General features: G+C 39.1%; 1 protein-coding gene across 2 annotated transcripts in view; it reads left to right on the top strand.

The window, feature by feature from the left end:
- Window positions 1-20,175, top strand: part of LOC129707443 (tyrosine-protein phosphatase non-receptor type 1-like) — a 67,711-nt gene that overhangs the window by 33,005 nt on the left and 14,531 nt on the right. The window contains exons 1-4 of one of the 2 annotated variants that reach the window (XM_055652479.1): window positions 417-438; window positions 10,038-10,128; window positions 15,443-15,543; window positions 18,016-18,114. In XM_055652479.1, coding sequence (XP_055508454.1) covers window positions 15,508-15,543; window positions 18,016-18,114 — 135 coding nt within the window. In that variant the 5' untranslated portion in view covers window positions 417-438; window positions 10,038-10,128; window positions 15,443-15,507. Of the gene's footprint in view, window positions 1-416; window positions 439-10,037; window positions 10,129-15,442; window positions 15,544-18,015; window positions 18,115-20,175 lie in introns of those variants that run through there. The other variant, XM_055652478.1, reaches the window with a different exon arrangement.

Raw genomic sequence — 20,175 nt, 5'->3', positions numbered from 1 at the left:
GCGAGGCATGTTTTTTACAGAAGGTGGTGAGTGCGTGGAATGTTCTGCTGGGACTGGTGATTGATGCAGATATGTTTGTTGCATTTAGAATACTTTTGGATAGGCATATATGCAGGGAATGGAGGGATATGGTTACGTGCAAGTAGATCAATGATAGTCTTGGCATCATTAAATGACAAAGCAGGGTTGAGTGGTCAATTCCTATTCCTATTTCATATGTTTGTAAATCATGCCTCATTAAATAAAAGTCCTCGCCTTGGATTTATCTGTATTGAACCTCATCTGTCCATTCATTGTATATGTTAATTAATGTTTTGTAATTTTGTTGCAGTCATCCTCGATAATGGCTATTCTCTAATGCTACCCCCACAACCATTTCTCTGAACTTGGTATCATTCACAGATGTCAAATGTGAATCATTTATGTTAATTGCAAAAGGTAATTATCCCAACATTGATCCTCGGGGAACACTATTACCCGCTTTCTTTCATTGAAAAGCTACTCTTTGTTCCCACTCATTCCAATCTTGAAGCCAGCCAGCAATCTATTTTAGTACATTAATTTTTCTGTCATAATTCATTATCTATTGTGTGGGTTGGAAATCTAGATAAATTACATCTGTTATAATTGTCTACTCTGTATCCTGTGGGGAAATTCAATTAAGTTAGCCATGCCATTCCTTTTGAAAATCATAATTGAGTTTTTCTATTCTTTGCTTCATTATTTCATTATTTTTTACTACAGATGATAGGTCTATAATTCCCAAATTGCATTGTACTCCCTTTCTTAAATACGGACATTATTCTAACTAACTGCCAGTCCTCCGGTATGCCATTTTCTAATGTATTATTAAATATATAATGACAGGATGCAATTCATTAGGGCATGTTTCAAATTTTCATACTGTCTTTCCAGCTGACATGAGATCCCTTACCTTGGCAATGGTAAGACCATTTATGTATTTTGCTCTCTAGCACCCAGTCCTCCCCCTCTTTCCTACCAAGCTTGGAATGGTGCATGTGCTTACAGTGCTGATAAATGTTCGTGTATTAGGAGTTTCTTTCTCATTCTGTGATATCAGTACCTCTAAATCTTGTGTGCAGTCACTGGGAGTAAAACTATTGCATAAAGGCTGTAAAAACAAAACAATTCCCTATTTAAGGGCAGACATCCTTAAACTAAAGGTGGAAAAAAAATCAATTTGCTGTAGGAATTGAGCTGGAATTGGGCAGCATCTGTGAAGAGGATGGACAGATCACGTTTCAAGCTGATCATTGACGAAGGGTCCTGACCCAAAACAACATTCCTTCCACTGATGCTATCTGACCTGCTACATTCCTCCAGCACTTTTTTTTGCTGGAGGAACATCTGTAGTTTTTTGTGTTTCCTTAAACGAAAGGCATTTTAGCTCTTAATTCATTATCACTTTCCAATAAATTTAGTGTAACCTTGCCCATACGTCATTTGAGTCTCCTGCCAACATACTGTGATAGCCATCTTGTGCATATCACCAAATTCTTTCACTGTTCCACTTTCAACACCAAATAGAATTTTACCACTTCTTGAGCTTCGCAATAAGTGTTGAAATTGGGGTTGCAACATTTTTAATTCCAGACTAGGAACTGGGTTGGAACACTCAACACCAATCCAATACCTTGTAACAGGTGAAGATTTTTACACGATCTATTTAGGCTGAAGTCAAACCTCACTTATGGAGATACAATAACATCTTTCATGTCCTTCCCTTGAAAATTGCCATTTTGAACAAGGTGCACTAGTTATGAACTAAGTAACTTGATTGAATAGGTGACATTATGCAAACTCGTGAGAACTGGAATATTCTTTTACAAAATGTTGCCATTACAGCATCGTTGAGAATATCAGTTTTTATGATCGAGGTTCTTGCTCAAAGGTTGTTATTTCAGAAGACCAAAACCAAGATATTTGCAAATTTCTTAATGCCTTGTTTATCTAGAAAACCCCGAGCCCATAACAGGACGTAGGAAGTGAGAATTTTTCAGAGAAACACTTCAAATGCATTTCCGTATATTTTTAGATACTACAGCTGTAGAAAGTTTGAACGGTCTTGTTCGAACAGTAACAAGATAAATATTTTTTAATTGTAAAAATAGGTTTGTTCTGCATGAAGCTTGTTAGACGTGCACTGCCACATTAGCTTTATTTTGCAAGTTAATATTTTTAAATACTGGTAGCCAGTTGATCAATATTTCTAAGAACAATAAAGAATGAGGCTCTTAAAATTGGAAAAAAATGTTGACCTGTTTCTGAAATGCATTTTGCTGTTGATTTATTCTATAAATAAGGATGTAAATTGAAGGGCTTGAATCTTGTTACCGAGCATGTGCATACAGTGGGGTAAACCACTGTTTTACATCCTTTGTTTTAAGGTAATATTTTTGGTTGTGCAGTTCAAGTTTAATGATCTGAGGGTTGTAGATATGGTCACCACTTTAGGTTGTGAAATGATGGATTTTTGGGAAGGAGAGAATGGGAATCTAATCTAAACATTGTCATACGACTATCCCGATCCTTACAAATAACAAGGCTTGCATCCCAAGCCTTTGTGTATATAAAGAGAAACGGTGAATCTTTCTTGCTGAGTTTGGCTAATTGAGCTGCTGCTGGCTTTTCGCCTTTGAAACGTTTTAAGACTCAGATCTCAGTTTATTTACTGTCAAACGTCAGCGAACCTCCGTCTTGCTCAGATTCACGTGGAATTTCCACATGGATCCTATGTAATTCAGAAGAAGCCTAAAATCTGAAGTTGAGATTGAATACCCACAAATTAGGAGGCATGGGGAAAAGGCAGGTTCTCAATTATTTTATTTTTTAATGTTTTAATGTGAGATTGTTTTTAGTTTTGTAAAAATTCCATTAGTTTTTTCAAAATTCTTAACATGTTTGCCATTGATCAAAGACTCCGTCCCATATTTTCATTGCTTGAGGTATAATTACTGCTGTGACCTCTGTAGTCACATTTGCGTGGTGGACCAGTGAGATGGGGTTTGCATCTACTCAAAGTGAATCCAGGTAGATAGATAGATAGCCTTTTATTGTCATTCAGACCGAAGTCTGAACGAAATTGCAGCAGTCATACATATAATACAATACAATAAAACAACAATAAACACATATTAACATCCACCACAGTGAGTCCACCCAGCATCTCCTCACTGTGATGGAGGCAAAAGGTGGGGAGGAGGTGTGCCTGAATGGTGGAAGCTGATGGGATCCTGCATAATCTAGTCTGTTTCTAGTTCAAAAACTGAGAACCTGCTGAGGGAGCTGTAAGATATCAGGCAAGGATGTGATATCCAGCCTGTTATATTAGAAAAAGAATGGACTAGATATATTTTGAGGGATGAAGTGAAGTCATGCAAGTTCCTTACATATATTTCACAAACCTTGGTGAATTCAGTAGTAGTTCAAGGAAATAGTTTGGGTGCATTTGAGAGGAATGCAGGTTAAAATCCAAACCAGATGGGCAACAATCATTTCACTAATATATAATGGGATGAAATACACGTGGAGTGTAATCGTTGACAGGAAGCATCTGGCGAGTAAGAAAGAGCGAGTTAACATTTGGGGACTGTCAGGGCTGAGTAAAGTGAAGGTGGACAGAGGAGGCCTGCCATTGGCTGGAAGGCAGGCGGTATTGAACACAGAAGAAATAGTGTAGCGTGAATGTGTTATATAGAGAACTAGCTATTTTTAAAGGAGATATAAAAAGGAATTTTAACTGGAATTGAAAGAGAAAATGTTATAAATTATTGAGCTTGTTCAGCAGTCAATGTTGGAAGATGTTTTGGTATTGAGCTTAATCTACAGAGTGGAAGTAGTTCAGAGCATGCAAGTGACAAGTAATTATAAACTGGAGTTATGCTTGTGGGTTGTGTTTGAGAAAGCGGTCACCCTATCCGTATTTAGTATCAGGATGCTCAGGTTAGTGAGCAGCGAATGCAATATAATTTTAAAAAATGCAAACAAATTAGTGCATCAGCTGAGATGTGATATGGGTGCTATATAATGGGTGGGGAGGAGGTAAAATGGTAGACATTTGCATGGGGAATTGGCATTTGTAGCGATGGAAAAGTGATCCAGTTTATTCTCAAGGGATCAATTTTGGAATGCATGAGGCATCATGATAGAAATTAGATGATCCTGTGAATGTGAAGATGAGTCTAAACACCCTATCCTGGTCCTGAGTGGTGTGAGTTGAGGTGGACACAATATCCATGGCTGATGGTCTTGATGACTTTGGAATGGGATCTATAGTTGAGGACGAAGGAAGATTTGCCAGAAGTCCTGATGGGTAACACTGGAATTGAGGCCTTAAAGAAATTGGCTTGGGAGGAAATGTGTCGACTGTGGGAGCCTTGCAAGACTCACTCGATATTGGTGATTGGCCCATCGCCTGCAGTGGAGATGGAGAAGTTGTGCAAGATTGGCAAAAGGACTGAGGTAATGTGGGAGGAGGGTAGAAATTGCCGACAGCAGATGAAAATTCGGGCAAGAGCAGGCAGCACTCTAATCAATGTCTTGGAGGTAGGAAGCTGGACAGGACCGAACAAAAAATATCCACAAATTCCAAAACTGGATAGACCTAAAACCCAAATAGATTTTACTGCGGCGTAGTTGTAGAGTTGCTGCCTGACAGCGCTTGCAGGGCGCAGCGGTAGAGTTGTTGCCTTACAGCGCTTGCAACGCCAGAGACTCGGGTTCTATCACGACCATGGGTGCTGTCTGTACGGAATTTGTACGTTCACCCCGTAACCGCTTGGGTTTTCTTTGAGATCTTCGGTTTCCTCCTGTACTCCAAAGATCTTCAGGTTTGTAGGTTAATTGGCTTGCTTTTGTATACTTGGTATAAGTGTAAATTGTCCCTAGTATGTGTAGGACAGTTAATGTGCATGGTCGGTGCAGGCTCTGTGGACCGAAGGGCCTGTTTTCGCGCTGTATCTCTAAATTAAACTAAACACCAGCCACTATAACCGGAATCACTGATAGACCATAACAGATAAGAGCAACAAGTTTTCTTACCTAAAGGCCCTTGGCGATCCTTTTGGATTTTTATGTAATCAGTGAACTTTATTAATTTCATATTTATTTAGAATTCTAATTTCAACTGGTTTTGGTCTACAGAATGCTAATCCAATCATTAGAAACATGGCACTCTCCTTTGGAGAATGGAAAAGCTGTAGTTTGAAAAACAGAATTAGCCATTGAAGTAATAAATATTAAGGTTTTTGAGTAGGTGAACTGAGAAATCTTGTTTCCTCTGTTCGGGAAGATTAATGAGAGACCGTCAATTTTTTTAAATGTGCCTGATCAGGGATAGAGATTAGTTCATATTTCTGTAATATAATGGCAGCATGGAGTTTTCTGTGAAGTACAGATTAAACTCAGTTTATTTTAGGCTCATGTAATCATAGACAATTTAACTATTTAGCAGCCGTTAGTTATTGTAACAAAAAGTGGGTAGACCTGTGTTTTTTATTCCGAACTGTAGAAGTGGTGGAGAATTTGACTTCACACCAATTACTGCAGAATGACTTGGTTTACACCAGTGTGAATTCTTCAGCTGAGAAATGCCCGTGTATCCCTTCTGTTCACTTCCAGCAGTTCACCTCTGCAATCTGTCTTTACTATATTTATTATTACATATCTGCTATTTTTTCTGGTTCGTATATGTTACAAATGTATTAGTTTATTTAACCCTCAACACTGGTGGGAGTAGTGTAAATTGTGTCTAACAAAGTCATTCGTAAAGTCTATATTGCACATAATGAACTGCCAATATTTTGCCAATAACTTGACTCTAGGGATAGGAATGAGTTTATGCAGGTGCTTTATGCTAAAATGTAAGGAGTTAATTATTTATATTAAACTATGCAAATAAACAATTGCAAATACCCTTTGGAATATAGTTAAACGTCTGGACTACTGGCAATCATTTTACTTTTCCAAATACAACTTTTAAATATTGTATATTACAAATTAGAATCCAATGTCTGAAAATGTTGTACATTATTGCCTTTAACTTGTTGTGGACCTAGTAAATAAACTGCTAACTTAGCTTGTGGTATGACTGCTAGGATATTTATACCGGTGAGAATAATGCAGGTGCTTTATGCTAAAATGTAAATAGTTAATAATTTATATTAAACTATGCAAATAAATAATTGTAAATACCCTTAGGAATATAGTTAAACATCTAGATTAAACTTATCAGCTGGTAGGTTTTAACTTTATATAATTCAAAATGTCTAGCTTTGTTCGATTCTAACTTGATCTTTTCACTAAAGTAGTGATAATTGGCCACGTTTGTTAACCACATTTCTGGCGAGTGCTGTTATGTTTTCTTAGAAAGGATCTGCACAAATAAAGTCAATTCTGGCAGCAGTCTACAGGATGTTCCACAGAAATGTCTTGGAGCTCATTTTATTTTTCAGTTCTACTAGCTAGTACTAATGCAAGCTTCAACTAGGTTATTGGTTTAGTCCACTGTAGCAACTAGCAAGTCTATGTTTGGTAGAGTTGTCAATATAAGTTAATTGGGAGTAGTCTTCATTATATACTCAATCTGGAGGGTTTTTTTTAGACATTTTAAGGTGAATAATATAATGGAATTTTAGATGTAAATATATTCTTCCTCCTCTAAATCCGAAAACCACATAACATTGGTTAATGTTGGTTAACATTGATAAAACACGTACCACTGTTTTATCAGTTCAGCACCACTTTTCCAAGTGAACGTGATAATCCTTGGTTAATTGTTCTTCTCTCTGCAGGGGAAATGCTGGCCTCTGTTTAGTCTATCCCAACATATTATGGAACAAAACCTGTCATTCTTTTGGACAACATCAGACCTGCATTGTGTAAATGTTTAAATTGCACAGATGTAGTCTTTAAGAAGCTTGATTTTATGAAGGCAGTCACTTCCTTGCAGATAGATGTTGGGATTGTTCATTTCTAATCAAGTCCTGTAAATGGCCATCCTGCCCTTGTGTCAGTAAAATGCGATTTCTTCATTATCCCATTTAATCCTGGAACAGATCATACGGCAATATTATCGGACTATGAACCATTTTATTTACAGTAGTTCAAGCCAACATCCCAGCGCCATCATCCTGAGGGCAATAAATGCTGGCTGGTCTTGTTTATGTCAAAGGATCCATAACTTTTTTTTATTAAGTTGCACTGTAGCAAGTCTGAATTTGTCTGGGTTTAGTTGCAGCTACCCTCACCACCTCCAGTTTCTCACAAACCTGTACTTTTCAGTGAGTTCCTTGCTCTCAATAGAATTTTCACTTTGCCCCATTTTTTTGTTACATTTATTTACATAATTCTTTAATGGCAGCTAATCCTTTATTTTCCCGCCCCCTTACTTCTCCTATTATTTTCACTTCTTGACATTGCATTTATTTTTGCTACATGTTTTACATATTTGTTGAAATTCTTGTAATCTTCGTCCTGCTAATTTGTAACTTGTCTCCTTTATCAATTTAGTTAGTCATTTGTCCCTGCGTTCTTAAACCACTTAATCCTCTGGTTTACTGACATTTTGGAAGTACATCATAGCACATCTATTAATGTAATAATTTCCTTATCCCCATAGTCTGCCATTGATGAATCTCGTTCCTCGTGGAGTTTATATTTTCCCATGGAATGTGCACTTGTCAGAAATGCTGAAATGTTTCTTTAAATGTTTGCTATTTATCGTAAAACATTTTTTTAATCTCTATTGCCAATCTCCAGTACACTCCCAACATAATTGTAATTATGAACAGCCAAGAGTTTATTTTGTAACTGATCTGTATCTTGAATGGCTATAAGATTACTCATTAACCCAATCTCAGATAATATCCAACATTCCTCAGTAGCTTCATGATATATTCTTCTGGAAAACCACCCTAGGTCAGTCATCCAAACTATTTTGTCATAATTTGATTTGTAGTCTCCACAAAGATTAAATTTCTCCATGATTGTCACATTACCTTCTTTTGCAGTAAACTGTTCTGAATTACATTTTTCTCTCCAATATTGTTACTGTCATTAGAGACCTTCTAAAGTACTTCAACTGTTAATTTTTATTTATTTTCTACCATCTCCACCCATACTGATTGTACTTCCTGTTATCTGGTGCTAAAACTGTTCCTCTCTACTTTTGTAATCCTTTATCAGTGTTTCCTTACAGCACTTTTTATGCCTTGTCAATGTTATATATTTAATTCCCTTGTCCATCAGGGTATATTTGCGCGTAGCCTGTATTAAATTGGATTATTAGGAATGGGGCTATATTTAAACCTGGTCCATAGAATGCAATTCCCGTAAAATGCCTTAATTCCCTGTTCCATCTATGACATGGTAAACGTTCACAGTTTTACTCTTAACAACAACGCCCCCTCCCCTGCCCGCAATCCTGCAATTTAAATTAAATTCCAAATCTGAAGCCCAAATCCTGAACAAGCAATGCTGCATTGCAAAATAGCAGGCATAGATAGAGAGAACCGTTTCATTCCCCCCATTTCCACCGACTATAATTTCCTTGAGTAGTACTGTGTTCTTCTTCACTTTTCTCACTCCCGTGCCTGCTTTCGGCTCCCCACTCGTCACGTCCATTTCACAACAAAGCCGTCAGCAATTAACCCTTGCCTGTTGAATAAGGTCAATATCGGTGTTTTCAAACCCCCCTGACTCTCAGAACATCATTCTCTCCCTGACTAGTCCCAAATCTAGATTACTACCTGACAGCTGCATGAATCACACTGTCAGAGTAACACTTCCCCTCCTTGACACACCTTGTCGGCGGCTGTGAGTCAAGCCCAGTGTCTCCGTATCTGAAATTCCTAGAGAGTTACTGTCTTCGTAACTGCTGTTACAGCAGCGGTGGCTGTTAGTGATCCTGCTAATTTCCAAAACGCCATTAAGCAGCTCCAACTAATCATTTGTCCAGCTATCATTATTGAGCTACCTTATCATATAGAATACATTGTTCTTTCAATTGACTTAACATCTATCTAGCTTTAACTAACCATGTTATCCATAAAGATCGGTGTAAATCACTAACAACTACCCTTCATTCTGTTGCAAGTTGCACTTAAAAATTTTGAACTAATGAACTAAACACTAGTCAGAATTCAAAGACCTTTCGCCATAAAAAAAGGATTGACAGCATGGCAGCAACACATTTTTTTCTGCACTAAATTCACATGCTGTTTAGATACCTGACTCAATTCATTAAAATTACTCTTCATTCCAGTTTATGACCACATAAAATTACTTATTGGTTATCATGAGTAAAACTTTCAAACTTATTATTGGGCAATGAATTTTGCATCTATTGCCAAATATTGATTACAGTGATGGAATAAATTCCTCGTGACCTGGTACAATAAGGATGTGGACATTTGTTTTGCCAAGAACTGCAAGAAATGAGTCAAGAGTGTTTAATTGTCGCATACCGAAAGGGAACAATGGAATTCTTACCTGACATTATCAAGACATTATATCCAAATAATTAAATTTATTGCTTTTAATTTAAATTTTATTAACCAATGTTCCTTGGCTTTGACACTTGATATTAATTGTGTGTCATTCCTAACATAGAACAGCACAGTTTAATTTTGTATCTTAAACACTCCAGATGCTGATCATCTTTTGGGCAGTGAATTCTCTACAGTCAACTTTAATCAGTTAAATGAAATGCCCTGAACAAAGATGGATTTCAGGGGAAAACATTCTCCAGCTATAATTTGCACTGCACACGAAAATAGTTAGTATCATTTAAATTTTCTTTGGCAACTTTCTGCTAATTTTCTTTTGACTATTTTCTTAATATAACAGATTGCCAGAACATTTTGAAAATACTTAATAGTCCAGCAACAAATACGGAAACAAAAATAGTTAATGTTTCAGGTCAAAGCCCTTCATCAGTACTGCTTCCATTGATCGAATGAAAATAATGCTGGAATGTTCCTGCTTCATTTACAGTATTTCCAATTTTGTAATTCCAGGATATCCGACATCAAGCCAGTGACTTCCCTTGTAAAGTAGCCAAGCTTCCAGAAAATAGAAATCGGAACAGATATAGAGACGTCAGTCCATGTAAGTGCAGGGAAAGGGGTCTTAATTACGGTAACATGTGAACATGTAATACATTCACATTTCCTGCTGAGTGGAGTCCAAACAATATGCAACTAATCCATAAAATAAAATGTTAATTGACAATGTATGATGTATATAAAATGTGTTCTTGTTGATTAATGGCTTACAACCTATGATTTGCTCTAGAGTGTTTACACCCATTTTTATTTTAAAAAGGGCTGAGGAAATAAGCTGAAAGTCATGATGTTCAGCTATAGATTTTTATTCTTGTGGAAATTGTGAATGTGACTTAAGCAGTTCTGTCAAAACATCAATGTTTTGATTTTTTTACATTGTAAGATGTTTTCAAGAAAAAATATGCAATAGCTGAGAGGCTTTACATTAATAAACATTGGCTATAATTAGGCTGTGTTTTGTTTCACATTTCAACAATTATGGCTACTGTATTTCTGTAAACAGATTTTTACTAGGCATGTCCAAGATTTATATTTCTGAACTTCTCAAACTAGATGTAGATGTATATTAATGATTTGATGATTTTATTGCATGTTAAGGTATTGGAATTCAGTATTCAAGAATAAATGTCTTATTTGTAATTATTTTATCTTTCACGGAATATGAGAGCATAGTGATTTCCAAGAGGTTGAGCAATCTGACTGTTTTTAATCATCCATTGTAAGACATTGGGATGACTGAATTGTGGACCATTGATACAGACACGAGTTCAAATCATGTCATGACAGCTGGAATATTTGAATTAATTGTCTTTTAATATTTGAATTGAATGTCTTTATTTTAAAGAGCTAGAAATAGAAAACACAGACCACTGGGAAGACTTTGCATGTCAGGCAGCATCCCCGAGGAGAATTTTATCAGTAACTTGAGTCTCTTCATCAGTAACCATGAAATCATCATTTTTTTTGTAAGAGCTCATCAATTTTTCACTAATGTCCAAACGGTCCAGAGCAACATTTTTTTAAATGTGAGGTAGACAAAAATGCTGGAGAAACTCAGCGGGTGAGGCAGCATCTATGGAGCGAAGGGAAATGGGCAACGTTTCGGGTTGAGACCCTTCTTCAGACTGATGTGAGGGGGGGATGGGGGGACTGGGAAGAAGAAAGGAAGATGTGGGGGGGGAGGGGGGGGTAGATGGCTCGCAGGGGGGCCGCGGCGGCTCGCGGGGGGACATAATTCGCAGCGCGGACGCAGCACGAAGAGCCATTGTGACGTCATCAGCCAAAGCCGCTCGGTTTTCTTTTCAAAGACATTTCAGATTTGTGAACATTTTCATAAATAACTCGAGAAATAAAGCATACATTTTTCAGATAAGACAATTTTGGACTCCACGGGATAAAATACTACAGGAATATGTTAAAAAAAATCCCGTTCGCGCATCGTTTTTTCGAGTAGATGTGATCACACACAAACAAATAAATACACTCATTCACTTAGTTCAGAGTTTTATAGTTATAATGATAAGGATATGCATTCCGCCAGGATAAAACTGTCGGCCGACTGTTTAATGGGTTACATTTTATTTTCCATTAACTGACTGATTCAACAATTGTTACCATTCCTGTTGTTTCAACTTCCATGACTACTGACTTGCAAACCGTTTAGTCCAAAGACATTTTAGAAATATGCACGTGGGAAACAGATGTCAGGCCAAGGCAAAAAGAGGAAAGAGTAGAGGCCTTATCAGGAAGGTGGATGCGAGAAGGTTTTTAATTGAAGAGAGATTTAGGTTGAGGATCTTTAAATGTAAGATATTTGAGTTTGTATGGTGGTTACAGGGGTAAGCAGAGCAAGATGGATGCAGTAAGAAAATGGACAAAATGCTGTTTGAAAATATAAGAGGGCTGTAGAGAGAAGTGATGTTGCCGGGCGTGGAAGCAACAAAAAACTATTTGAACAGGTGATTGACTATGTTGGCGTAAATGAGGACAGTTGTTTAGACATGAATATCAGAGACATGATATTCAGATTTAAAGCTCATCTGAGAATTGATTAGATTGTGAAAAGGCTGAGCAATTGGATTGCTTTTAAGTGTGGCAAGGTTAAAGAACTTTAGTGGTGTTCTAAGTCAGTGGAAGTTGTGTCATGTCAGATGCAGGTTGTGACATCAGGGTTTCTTTTCAAAATGGAAAAAAATTGTAAAGTATTGTTTTTAAAAGCAGCCTTGTTTGACGGCTATTAAAAGAGTTTTGTAATCTATCAACTTTGCATTTTTGTGCAAAAAGATCAAGCATTACAAATGTCCAGTGTACTCTTTCATTTCATTGTTCCAACGGTTGCCATGAAAAAATATGAAGATCCTTTTTACAGAATCAGAATCATAGAATGAAAACAGGTCCTTCGACCCAACTTGCCCTTGCTGACCAAGATGCCCCATCTATGCTAGTCCCACCTGCCTGCAATTGGCAAAGCTTTTCTCATCCATGTAGCTACCCAAATGTAGCCATGTTTTAGTGACTGTGTTTTCCCTACAGCCACCCCCCATGCTCCAGCACAACCCATATTTCAAGTAAAGGGTGAAAGCATTGAATTATAATAGATGCATGAAAAAAAGTAATTCCTGTAAAAAATAATAATAAATATTCCCTTATTGTTATTACCATAACTCATCAGTCATTATTTTCAAATTTGTGTATGGTCTAGGTGCCTTACCAAATCCCTTCTGAAAATCAAAATATACTGCCTTTGCACTTTCTCTTTGTTTTCTTGTGATGAGATATAGTGTCAACTTCCCTAGGTCTAGTTATCTTGGGATGCAGATTAAGGCCCTTTGCATTTGTGAATCACTCCAGTCTTTAGTAAAACTAAAACACAAGTACTCACAAGTTCGCCACCTCCAACGTGACCCTACCACTCGCCACATCTTCCCATCTCCCCCCATATCTGCCTTCCGCAAAGACCGCTCCCTCCATAACTCCCTTGTCAATTCTTCCCTTCCCTCTCGGTCCACCCCCTCCCCGGGCACTTTCCCTTGCAACCGCAAGAGATGCAACACTTGTCTCTTTACCTCCCCCCTCGACTCCGTTCAAGGACCCAAGCAATCGTTCCAGGTGCGACAGAGGTTTACCTGCATCTCTTCCAACCTCATCTATTGCGTCCGCTGCTCTAGATGTCAGCAGATCTATATCGGTGAGACCAAGCGGAGGTTGGGCGATCGTTTCGCCGAACACCTCTGCTCGGTCCGCAATAACCAAGCTGACCTCCCGGTGGCTCAGCACTTCAACTCCCCCTCCCACTCCGTCTCCGACCTCTCTGTCCTGGGTCTCCTCCATGGCCACAGCGAGCAGCACCGGAAATTGGAGGAACAGCACCTCATATTCCGTTTGGGGAGTCTGCACCCCGGGGGCATGAACATCGAATTCTCCCAATTTTGTTAGTCCTTACTGTCTCCTCCCCTTCCTCAGCCCCCCTGCTGTCTCCTCCCATCCCCCAGCCTTCGGGCTCCTCCTCCTTTTCCCTTTCTTGTCCTCGCCCACCCCCGCCCCCGATCAGTCTGAAGAAGGGTTTCGGCCCGAAACGTTGCCTATTTCCTTCGCTCCATAGATGCTGCTGCACCCGCTGAGTTTCTCCAGCTTTTTTGTGTAACCCTCACAAGTACAAGCTTGGTCTATCTAGACCCTCTCTTGTACCTAGCTGACTCCCTTCCTCTTCCGACTGATGCCCCCTTCCTTGCTTCATTCCATGTTGTGCTGTGTTCCAGTGATTCCTAAATACCCATTCTTGCTCTGGTCGTTGAATCATGCCAAACCTTTGCTATTTTATTAGATGCTATTTTGTTGTGTTACTGAGGTGTTGTTTTAAAATTGAAAAATAAATGGGGAATTGAGTACATTTGGTGAGGAAATAGCATTAATAATATGAATGTCAATATGAGACATTATAGAAAAAGAATGAAAACCGGACACGAGATGTTCAAATTGTATATAGGAAACATTCTGGGTTAAATCATGACAAATGAATTGTAAAGTGTAAGAGGCAGATGAAGAAATGGTGCATAAGATAGGTTAGATTGTTGGAGCGAGATCAAATTATTCAATTATGCTTGCTGCAGCACAACAGAATATTGTAAGCATACATACAGAACAGTTCAGTTCAATTCAATATACGCATAAATAAACAGATAATGTTCTGTAGTCCAAAGCAGGACTACAGAACATCAATCAGAAATCAATCTGAGTAATGGATTTTTCCAATCCCCTTTTTCCTAGATGGGTAAACACAAAATGCTGGAGTAACTCAGTGGGACAGGCAGCATCTTTGGAGAGAAGGAATGGGTGATGTTTTGGGTCGAGACCCTTCGTCAGACTAGTTGGGGAAAAGGGAAACAAGATATAGACAATGATGTAGAGAGATGGGTATCTTTTATTTTGTGCAGCCAACAACTCCTGAAAATTGCATCCTGGTTTTAAATACAGGCCACAGAAAAAAACGTCATGTCAAATGTAGGATTAAGATATGTTAAGGTTATTTTGAAGAAGCATAAGAACCTGCTTGTGATCTGGGACAATATTGGACTCTCATATTTACCCTTACTGTATCAATATTAACAGGAACATTGTTTTACTTTGTTCGAGCAATGTTGAATCAGTATCTAATTCTGATATTAAGAGATGGACTTTAATCTGTAAACTAAATTTTGAATTAAACTGCAAACTGTATTAAATAAATGAAGAAGGGTCTTGACCTGAAATGTCACTCATTCCTTCTCCTCAAGGATGCTGCCTGTCCCACTGAGTTACTCCAGCATTTTGTGTCTATCTTTAAATAAATTCACACGCAGTTATCAAATTTCTGCCATTTATACTTATGGCACTTCTCTTTTTTTTAAACCACACCCCACTGGTTAAAAAGAGAAGTGCTTGTTTCATCATTTCTGTGCAGAATTTTTTTTAATAGAGGATATTCAGTTGCCATATAGGAGTGTTTCTTGACCCGTAGAACAATGACCGTTTTTGATGATTTTTCTGGTTTTAATTAAACTAGAATTGAAGGAGTTGGCTTTTCAATTTTACATGAACACTGATTTTTCTTTCATTTTGTCTCAAAACCAAGCAACTGCGATGTACAAACTATTTCCAGCTTTGTGCCTAGCAGGATTATAAAATGTCCCTCCCTCATGTTCAGATAAAATACTTGTTTCTAAAGAATGTGGTATTGCGACAAAGTAAATGTATATCAGACCATTTAATATTATACCCTTTCCGTGCTACAAATAGCTTGATTGGTACTTCCTATGTGCATCTGTTGCCAAAAAAATAGCAGATATAGAATGCTCACAGCTCTTGTTTTTATTTTAAAGTTGATCACAGTCGAATAAAGCTGCAGCAGGGTGATAATGACTACATTAATGCAAGCTTGATTAAAATGGAGGAGGCTCAAAGAAGTTACATTCTAACTCAGGTCAGTATTCTTGAGTATGGCACATTGTTGAAATTAATCATCTCTAAAAAATAATTGTCTTTTTAAAGATTAAATTATTGCACAGGTTCTCACTTCCTTTCCAAAACATGGGACATTTGGCATAAGTGGTCAAAATATAAAGTGAACCTGAGATGGTCCATTGAACAGATCTTCCTGACCCCAGTCCCTCTGCCCGGAATTGTTGCCTGCAGTAAATAACACTGTATTCCAATTGTGAAAAGCAGAGTTATTTAAATATCCAGGAGATTTAGAGATCCCAAAATTTCCAATGTCTCAAATTGCATTGCAATCTCCGTACCATTCTGCTGTTTATAGGTTGCACTTCAATCTTTGCATCTTTCTCCTGTTTTACATTAATTGTTGCATTTATTGTTATATCTATCATTACAAAGTATACTGTTTGCTCTGAACTTCGTGCAAACAAGATAAACAAGCAAACAAGAAAACCAGGGGCCACGGTTTAAGAATAAGAGGTAGGCATGAGGAAAAAAAAATTCACCTAGAGAGTTGTGAATTTGTGGAATTATCTGCCTCAGAAGGCAGTGGAGGCCGATTCCCTGGATGCTTTCAAGAGAGAGATAGATAGAGCTCTTAAAGATAGCGCAGTCAAAGGATAGGGGGAGAAGGCAGGAATGGGGTACTGATTGTGGATGATCAGCCATGATCACAGTGAATGGCGGTGCTGGCTCGAAGGGCCGAATGGCCTACTCCTGTACCTATTGTCTATTCATTGCACCCTAGTGTTTATGATCATTAACCATATCTGAATCTGAACCCTTTGGCAGTAGAAAAGTCATAGACCTGGCGTTGCAGAAGTGTGGAAACGTGCAGGGATTTTAATAACAGTTTAAACCTAAATTAAATAAAACACTTTACAAATTTTAAGGCATTAAAATGTAACGTGCAATACTTTTAAGAAAATGTAACATTTTCCTATGCTGCATCCAAAGACCCACAATCCCCATTGAAATCAAAGGAGTTTATAATTCAAGACATTCATTTCTTATGCATTGTCTGGAAAGGACCTACTCTGGCTGCACTGGCTCTGGCAATTGAAGAAGCAAACTGACAAATTCTCTATTCCATGCTACCAGCCCCTTCACATCATCACCAATCTGTCCGTGAATCTATATTTAGCAAGTGTGCATGGATGTCCAGGACTTGAGAGCATTCCAGGCAGTATTGGTGGAAGCTAAGGAATGGTTGCTGTTTTTGGGTTGAGATCCTGCATCAGTACTGAATGTAGAGGGAATATAGCGAGTGAAGTCGAAGTAGTGTAGAAGTGAGAGGGAGAGGTGAGACAATAACCTGGGAGGTGATGGATGAAAATAAAAGGTGTGGTGGGGCGTAGAAGATGGAACTAGCCCTCACTGTCCCCTGGCTCTTTCCCCGGCAAAGGAGAAACAAATATATGCAAATCCTTGTCCCTTCACCACCTCCCTCTCTACCATCCAGGGACCCAAGTTGCCCGTCCAGGTGAGACGGGCTTCTCCATTCTGATCTATTGCTTTTGATGCTACTGTGGTCTGTTAACAATTTCCAACTTAGGGCTTGGGGGTGGGTGCTGTCTGTAAATCATTACGGTTTATCTACACTGTTTTGAAATGGCGTGAGTTTATTTTAATCCTGGTTTAAAAGAAATAAAGCTTGGCTTTATATAAACTTTCACAAGCCCTATATTTTGTAGCCACAAACTATAACTTTAAGGATACTCTTGTCGTGGATGACAAAGAAATATGGTAATAAATAGCCACACAGCAAAATTCCTTGAATGTTAGAGAGATAAATGGCCAGATTGTCAGTTATAGTGATGTTGCCTGCAGTCTAAGCATTGACACCAATGGTTTTTGTGTCGAGAGATATATTTAATGTCCTTCTGAAAATATATAGACGGATCTATACTTCAATATTTTACATACTTGAATACCTACAGCAATGTAGCAGCATTTCAGGCATGGATTATAGGTAAGGGGTTTAGCCTGTAAGTTCTGAAGCAAAAGAGCTAACACTAAACACAGAGTGCCATCCAGTTCAATGATCCATAACAGCATTTTAGTAATTTTAAATAGTTTTTTCCACTTGACAACCATTGCATTATTTTCTTCTGTCTCCCATTCCCATTCTCATCCCCACAAACTATGTTCTGTACTGGTCACAGCATGGAAGAAATGTGAACAAAACTGTGGATCTGGAAATGTTGAGATACGTATAATTTTATGTAAATTTGTACCTATTTTAACACGTCCTGAGTTGAATATTTTCGCACCTGATCATTTTGTGCCTACACTTCTCCTTTCTATAGCCCATCTTCTAACAATCTTAAAGTTTCTAAATATCAGTTTTTATGTTCGAGCTGCCTGCTTGTAAATTGGATAATGATAACGTTTTTTGTATCTTGGATTGGCAGAGTATGCCTGCTGTATACAAAAAAATAATCTGTTGCTTTTACAGGGACCTCTTCCAAATACGTGTGGCCATTTCTGGGACATGGTTTGGGAACAAAAGTCTCGGGGAGTGGTGATGCTCAACAGAATAATTGAAAAGGGATCAGTAAGTAATTGAATTTATCTGCATTCATTTCATAAAGCGCTGTGTGGAGTTGTTGAAAATGTGAATCTTCAGTTAAGATATGGAATTTTTCAAATTAATTAACAGCAGTAAAAAATTAATTGTAGTTTAATCTACTGTCTTGATTGATTATAATGGCGACTGAAAGAACTACTTTAGACCATTATATTAGAACAAAAAGCAATTTTGCCAGGGCATGTGGTATTAATAGGCCTTGATAATTTAATGTAATGATATGCATCTATCTTCCTCTGCCTGAAAATAACTTTGGTGCTTCTGCCATTCGTTAACAGAGAAACCTGATTAGATTAGATAGCCTTTATTGTGATGACCTGCGATAATGGGATGATCTGCATATGTTCTTTCCTTGTTTCATTTTGGTGTTGGATTGTAGGCAGTCAATTATGCAAAGAAACAGCCAAATTTGTTCTAAATTCATTAAGTAAACCTCAGGCATGGCTTCAGGCCCCAGAGTCATTCCCACTTAAGTACAGGTGCACAACCTTTTTATCCGAAAGCCTTGGGACCAGACACTTGCCGGATTTCGGACATTTTCGGATTTCCGAATGGAAGATTTTTAGCGTAGATTAGGTAGGTAGCGCGGGCGGCTTGAAAAGTCTGGAGCGGCTGCCTCCTCCCCGGAGACCGGGGAATCATTGTAAATCATTGCATAAATGTTAGTCAGTTAGTTTGGAGGGCTTTTATGTGGTGGTGGAAGTGGGGGGTGGTAAAGGGGGATGGGGGTAAAGGGGGAAACTTTGATTCTTAGTCCCCTACCTGGTCGGCGACTCCCAACATCGCGGAGCTGGGGGCTCCGTCTGGCCGCGGGCGGCGCCGGTTGGAGCTCCGACCCCGGCAACTCTTCCCCTGACTGCACGGCGCTCCAAATCCAGCGCCGTCCGCGGCCGGACGCCCGCAGTCCCAGCTCCACGAATGTTGGGAGTCGGCGGCCACAGCACTCCGGAGCTTACCGCACGGCGACCCGGTAAGGCATTGCCCGCTCCCCGCTGGTATCCCAGCGCTGCGACGCCGCCGACTCCCAACATTCGCGGAGCTGGGGCTGCGGGCGGCGGTGGATTTGGAGCGCCTCGCAGCCAGGGGTAGAGTTGCCGGGGTCGGAGCTACAACCGGCGCCGCCCGCGGCCGGACGCCCGCAGCCCCAGCTGGGAGTTGGCGGCCACAGCGCTGCGGAGCTTACTGCACGGCGACCCGGTAAGGCATTGACCGCTCCCCGCCTCTCCGACCAGGTAGGGGACTAAGAATTAAAGTTTACCCCTTCACCCCCCCCTTCACATAAAAGCCCTCCAAACTAACTGACTAACATTTAAGCAATGATTTACAGATGTTTAAGTGTCTCCCCGGTCTCCGGGGAGGAGGCAGCCGCTACAGTAGTACAGACCAGGGTTGACCGTGGGTCGTTTCAGGTCAAGTTTGGCGCCAAACGCGAGCTTTGGTGTGCAGACGACATCCTGGAAAAATGGCCGGTTTTCGGAGTTTTTCGGTTTCCGGAACACCGGATAAAAGGTTGTGCACCTGTACCATTAGTCAGTAAAGGCTTACTGCTACTTATTGTCCATCTCCCTATTCTTGGATAGAACCATTTCTAGTGCTTTACTCTTCTGTGAAGAGCAAGGCTTTATTTCTTATGTATATACTAAATTACATTTATTTTATCGATAAACAGTCTCTAAAGTTTTAATTTTGGAGATACAGTAAGGAAAGTAATTCAGTAACTCTTCGGCCCACCGTGTCCACATCGACCATTGATCCCACTTTCTCATCCACTCCCTACACATTAGGAGCAAAATGTATTTTTACAGAGGCCACATACCAGCACATCTTTTGGATGTGGGAGGAAATCGGACTACCCAGAGGAAACTCACACGGAACATGCGAACTCACCACGGATAAAATACTTTTTTTTAGAAAGGATGGATAAATATCATTGCATCAAGAGCTTCTTAAGTGATTTGGCGCATAAAAAATAACTGCATAAAATGTCATTCTTTCGTAAAATTTGTATTTTCCAGCCAGAAATAAAAA

The sequence above is a fragment of the Leucoraja erinacea genome, chromosome 21 (assembly GCF_028641065.1).
Source record: "Leucoraja erinacea ecotype New England chromosome 21, Leri_hhj_1, whole genome shotgun sequence".
Classification (NCBI taxonomy): domain Eukaryota; kingdom Metazoa; phylum Chordata; class Chondrichthyes; order Rajiformes; family Rajidae; genus Leucoraja; species Leucoraja erinaceus.
The sequence above is the reverse complement of the archived record's forward strand: the minus strand, read 5'-3'. Positions and strand labels throughout refer to the sequence as shown.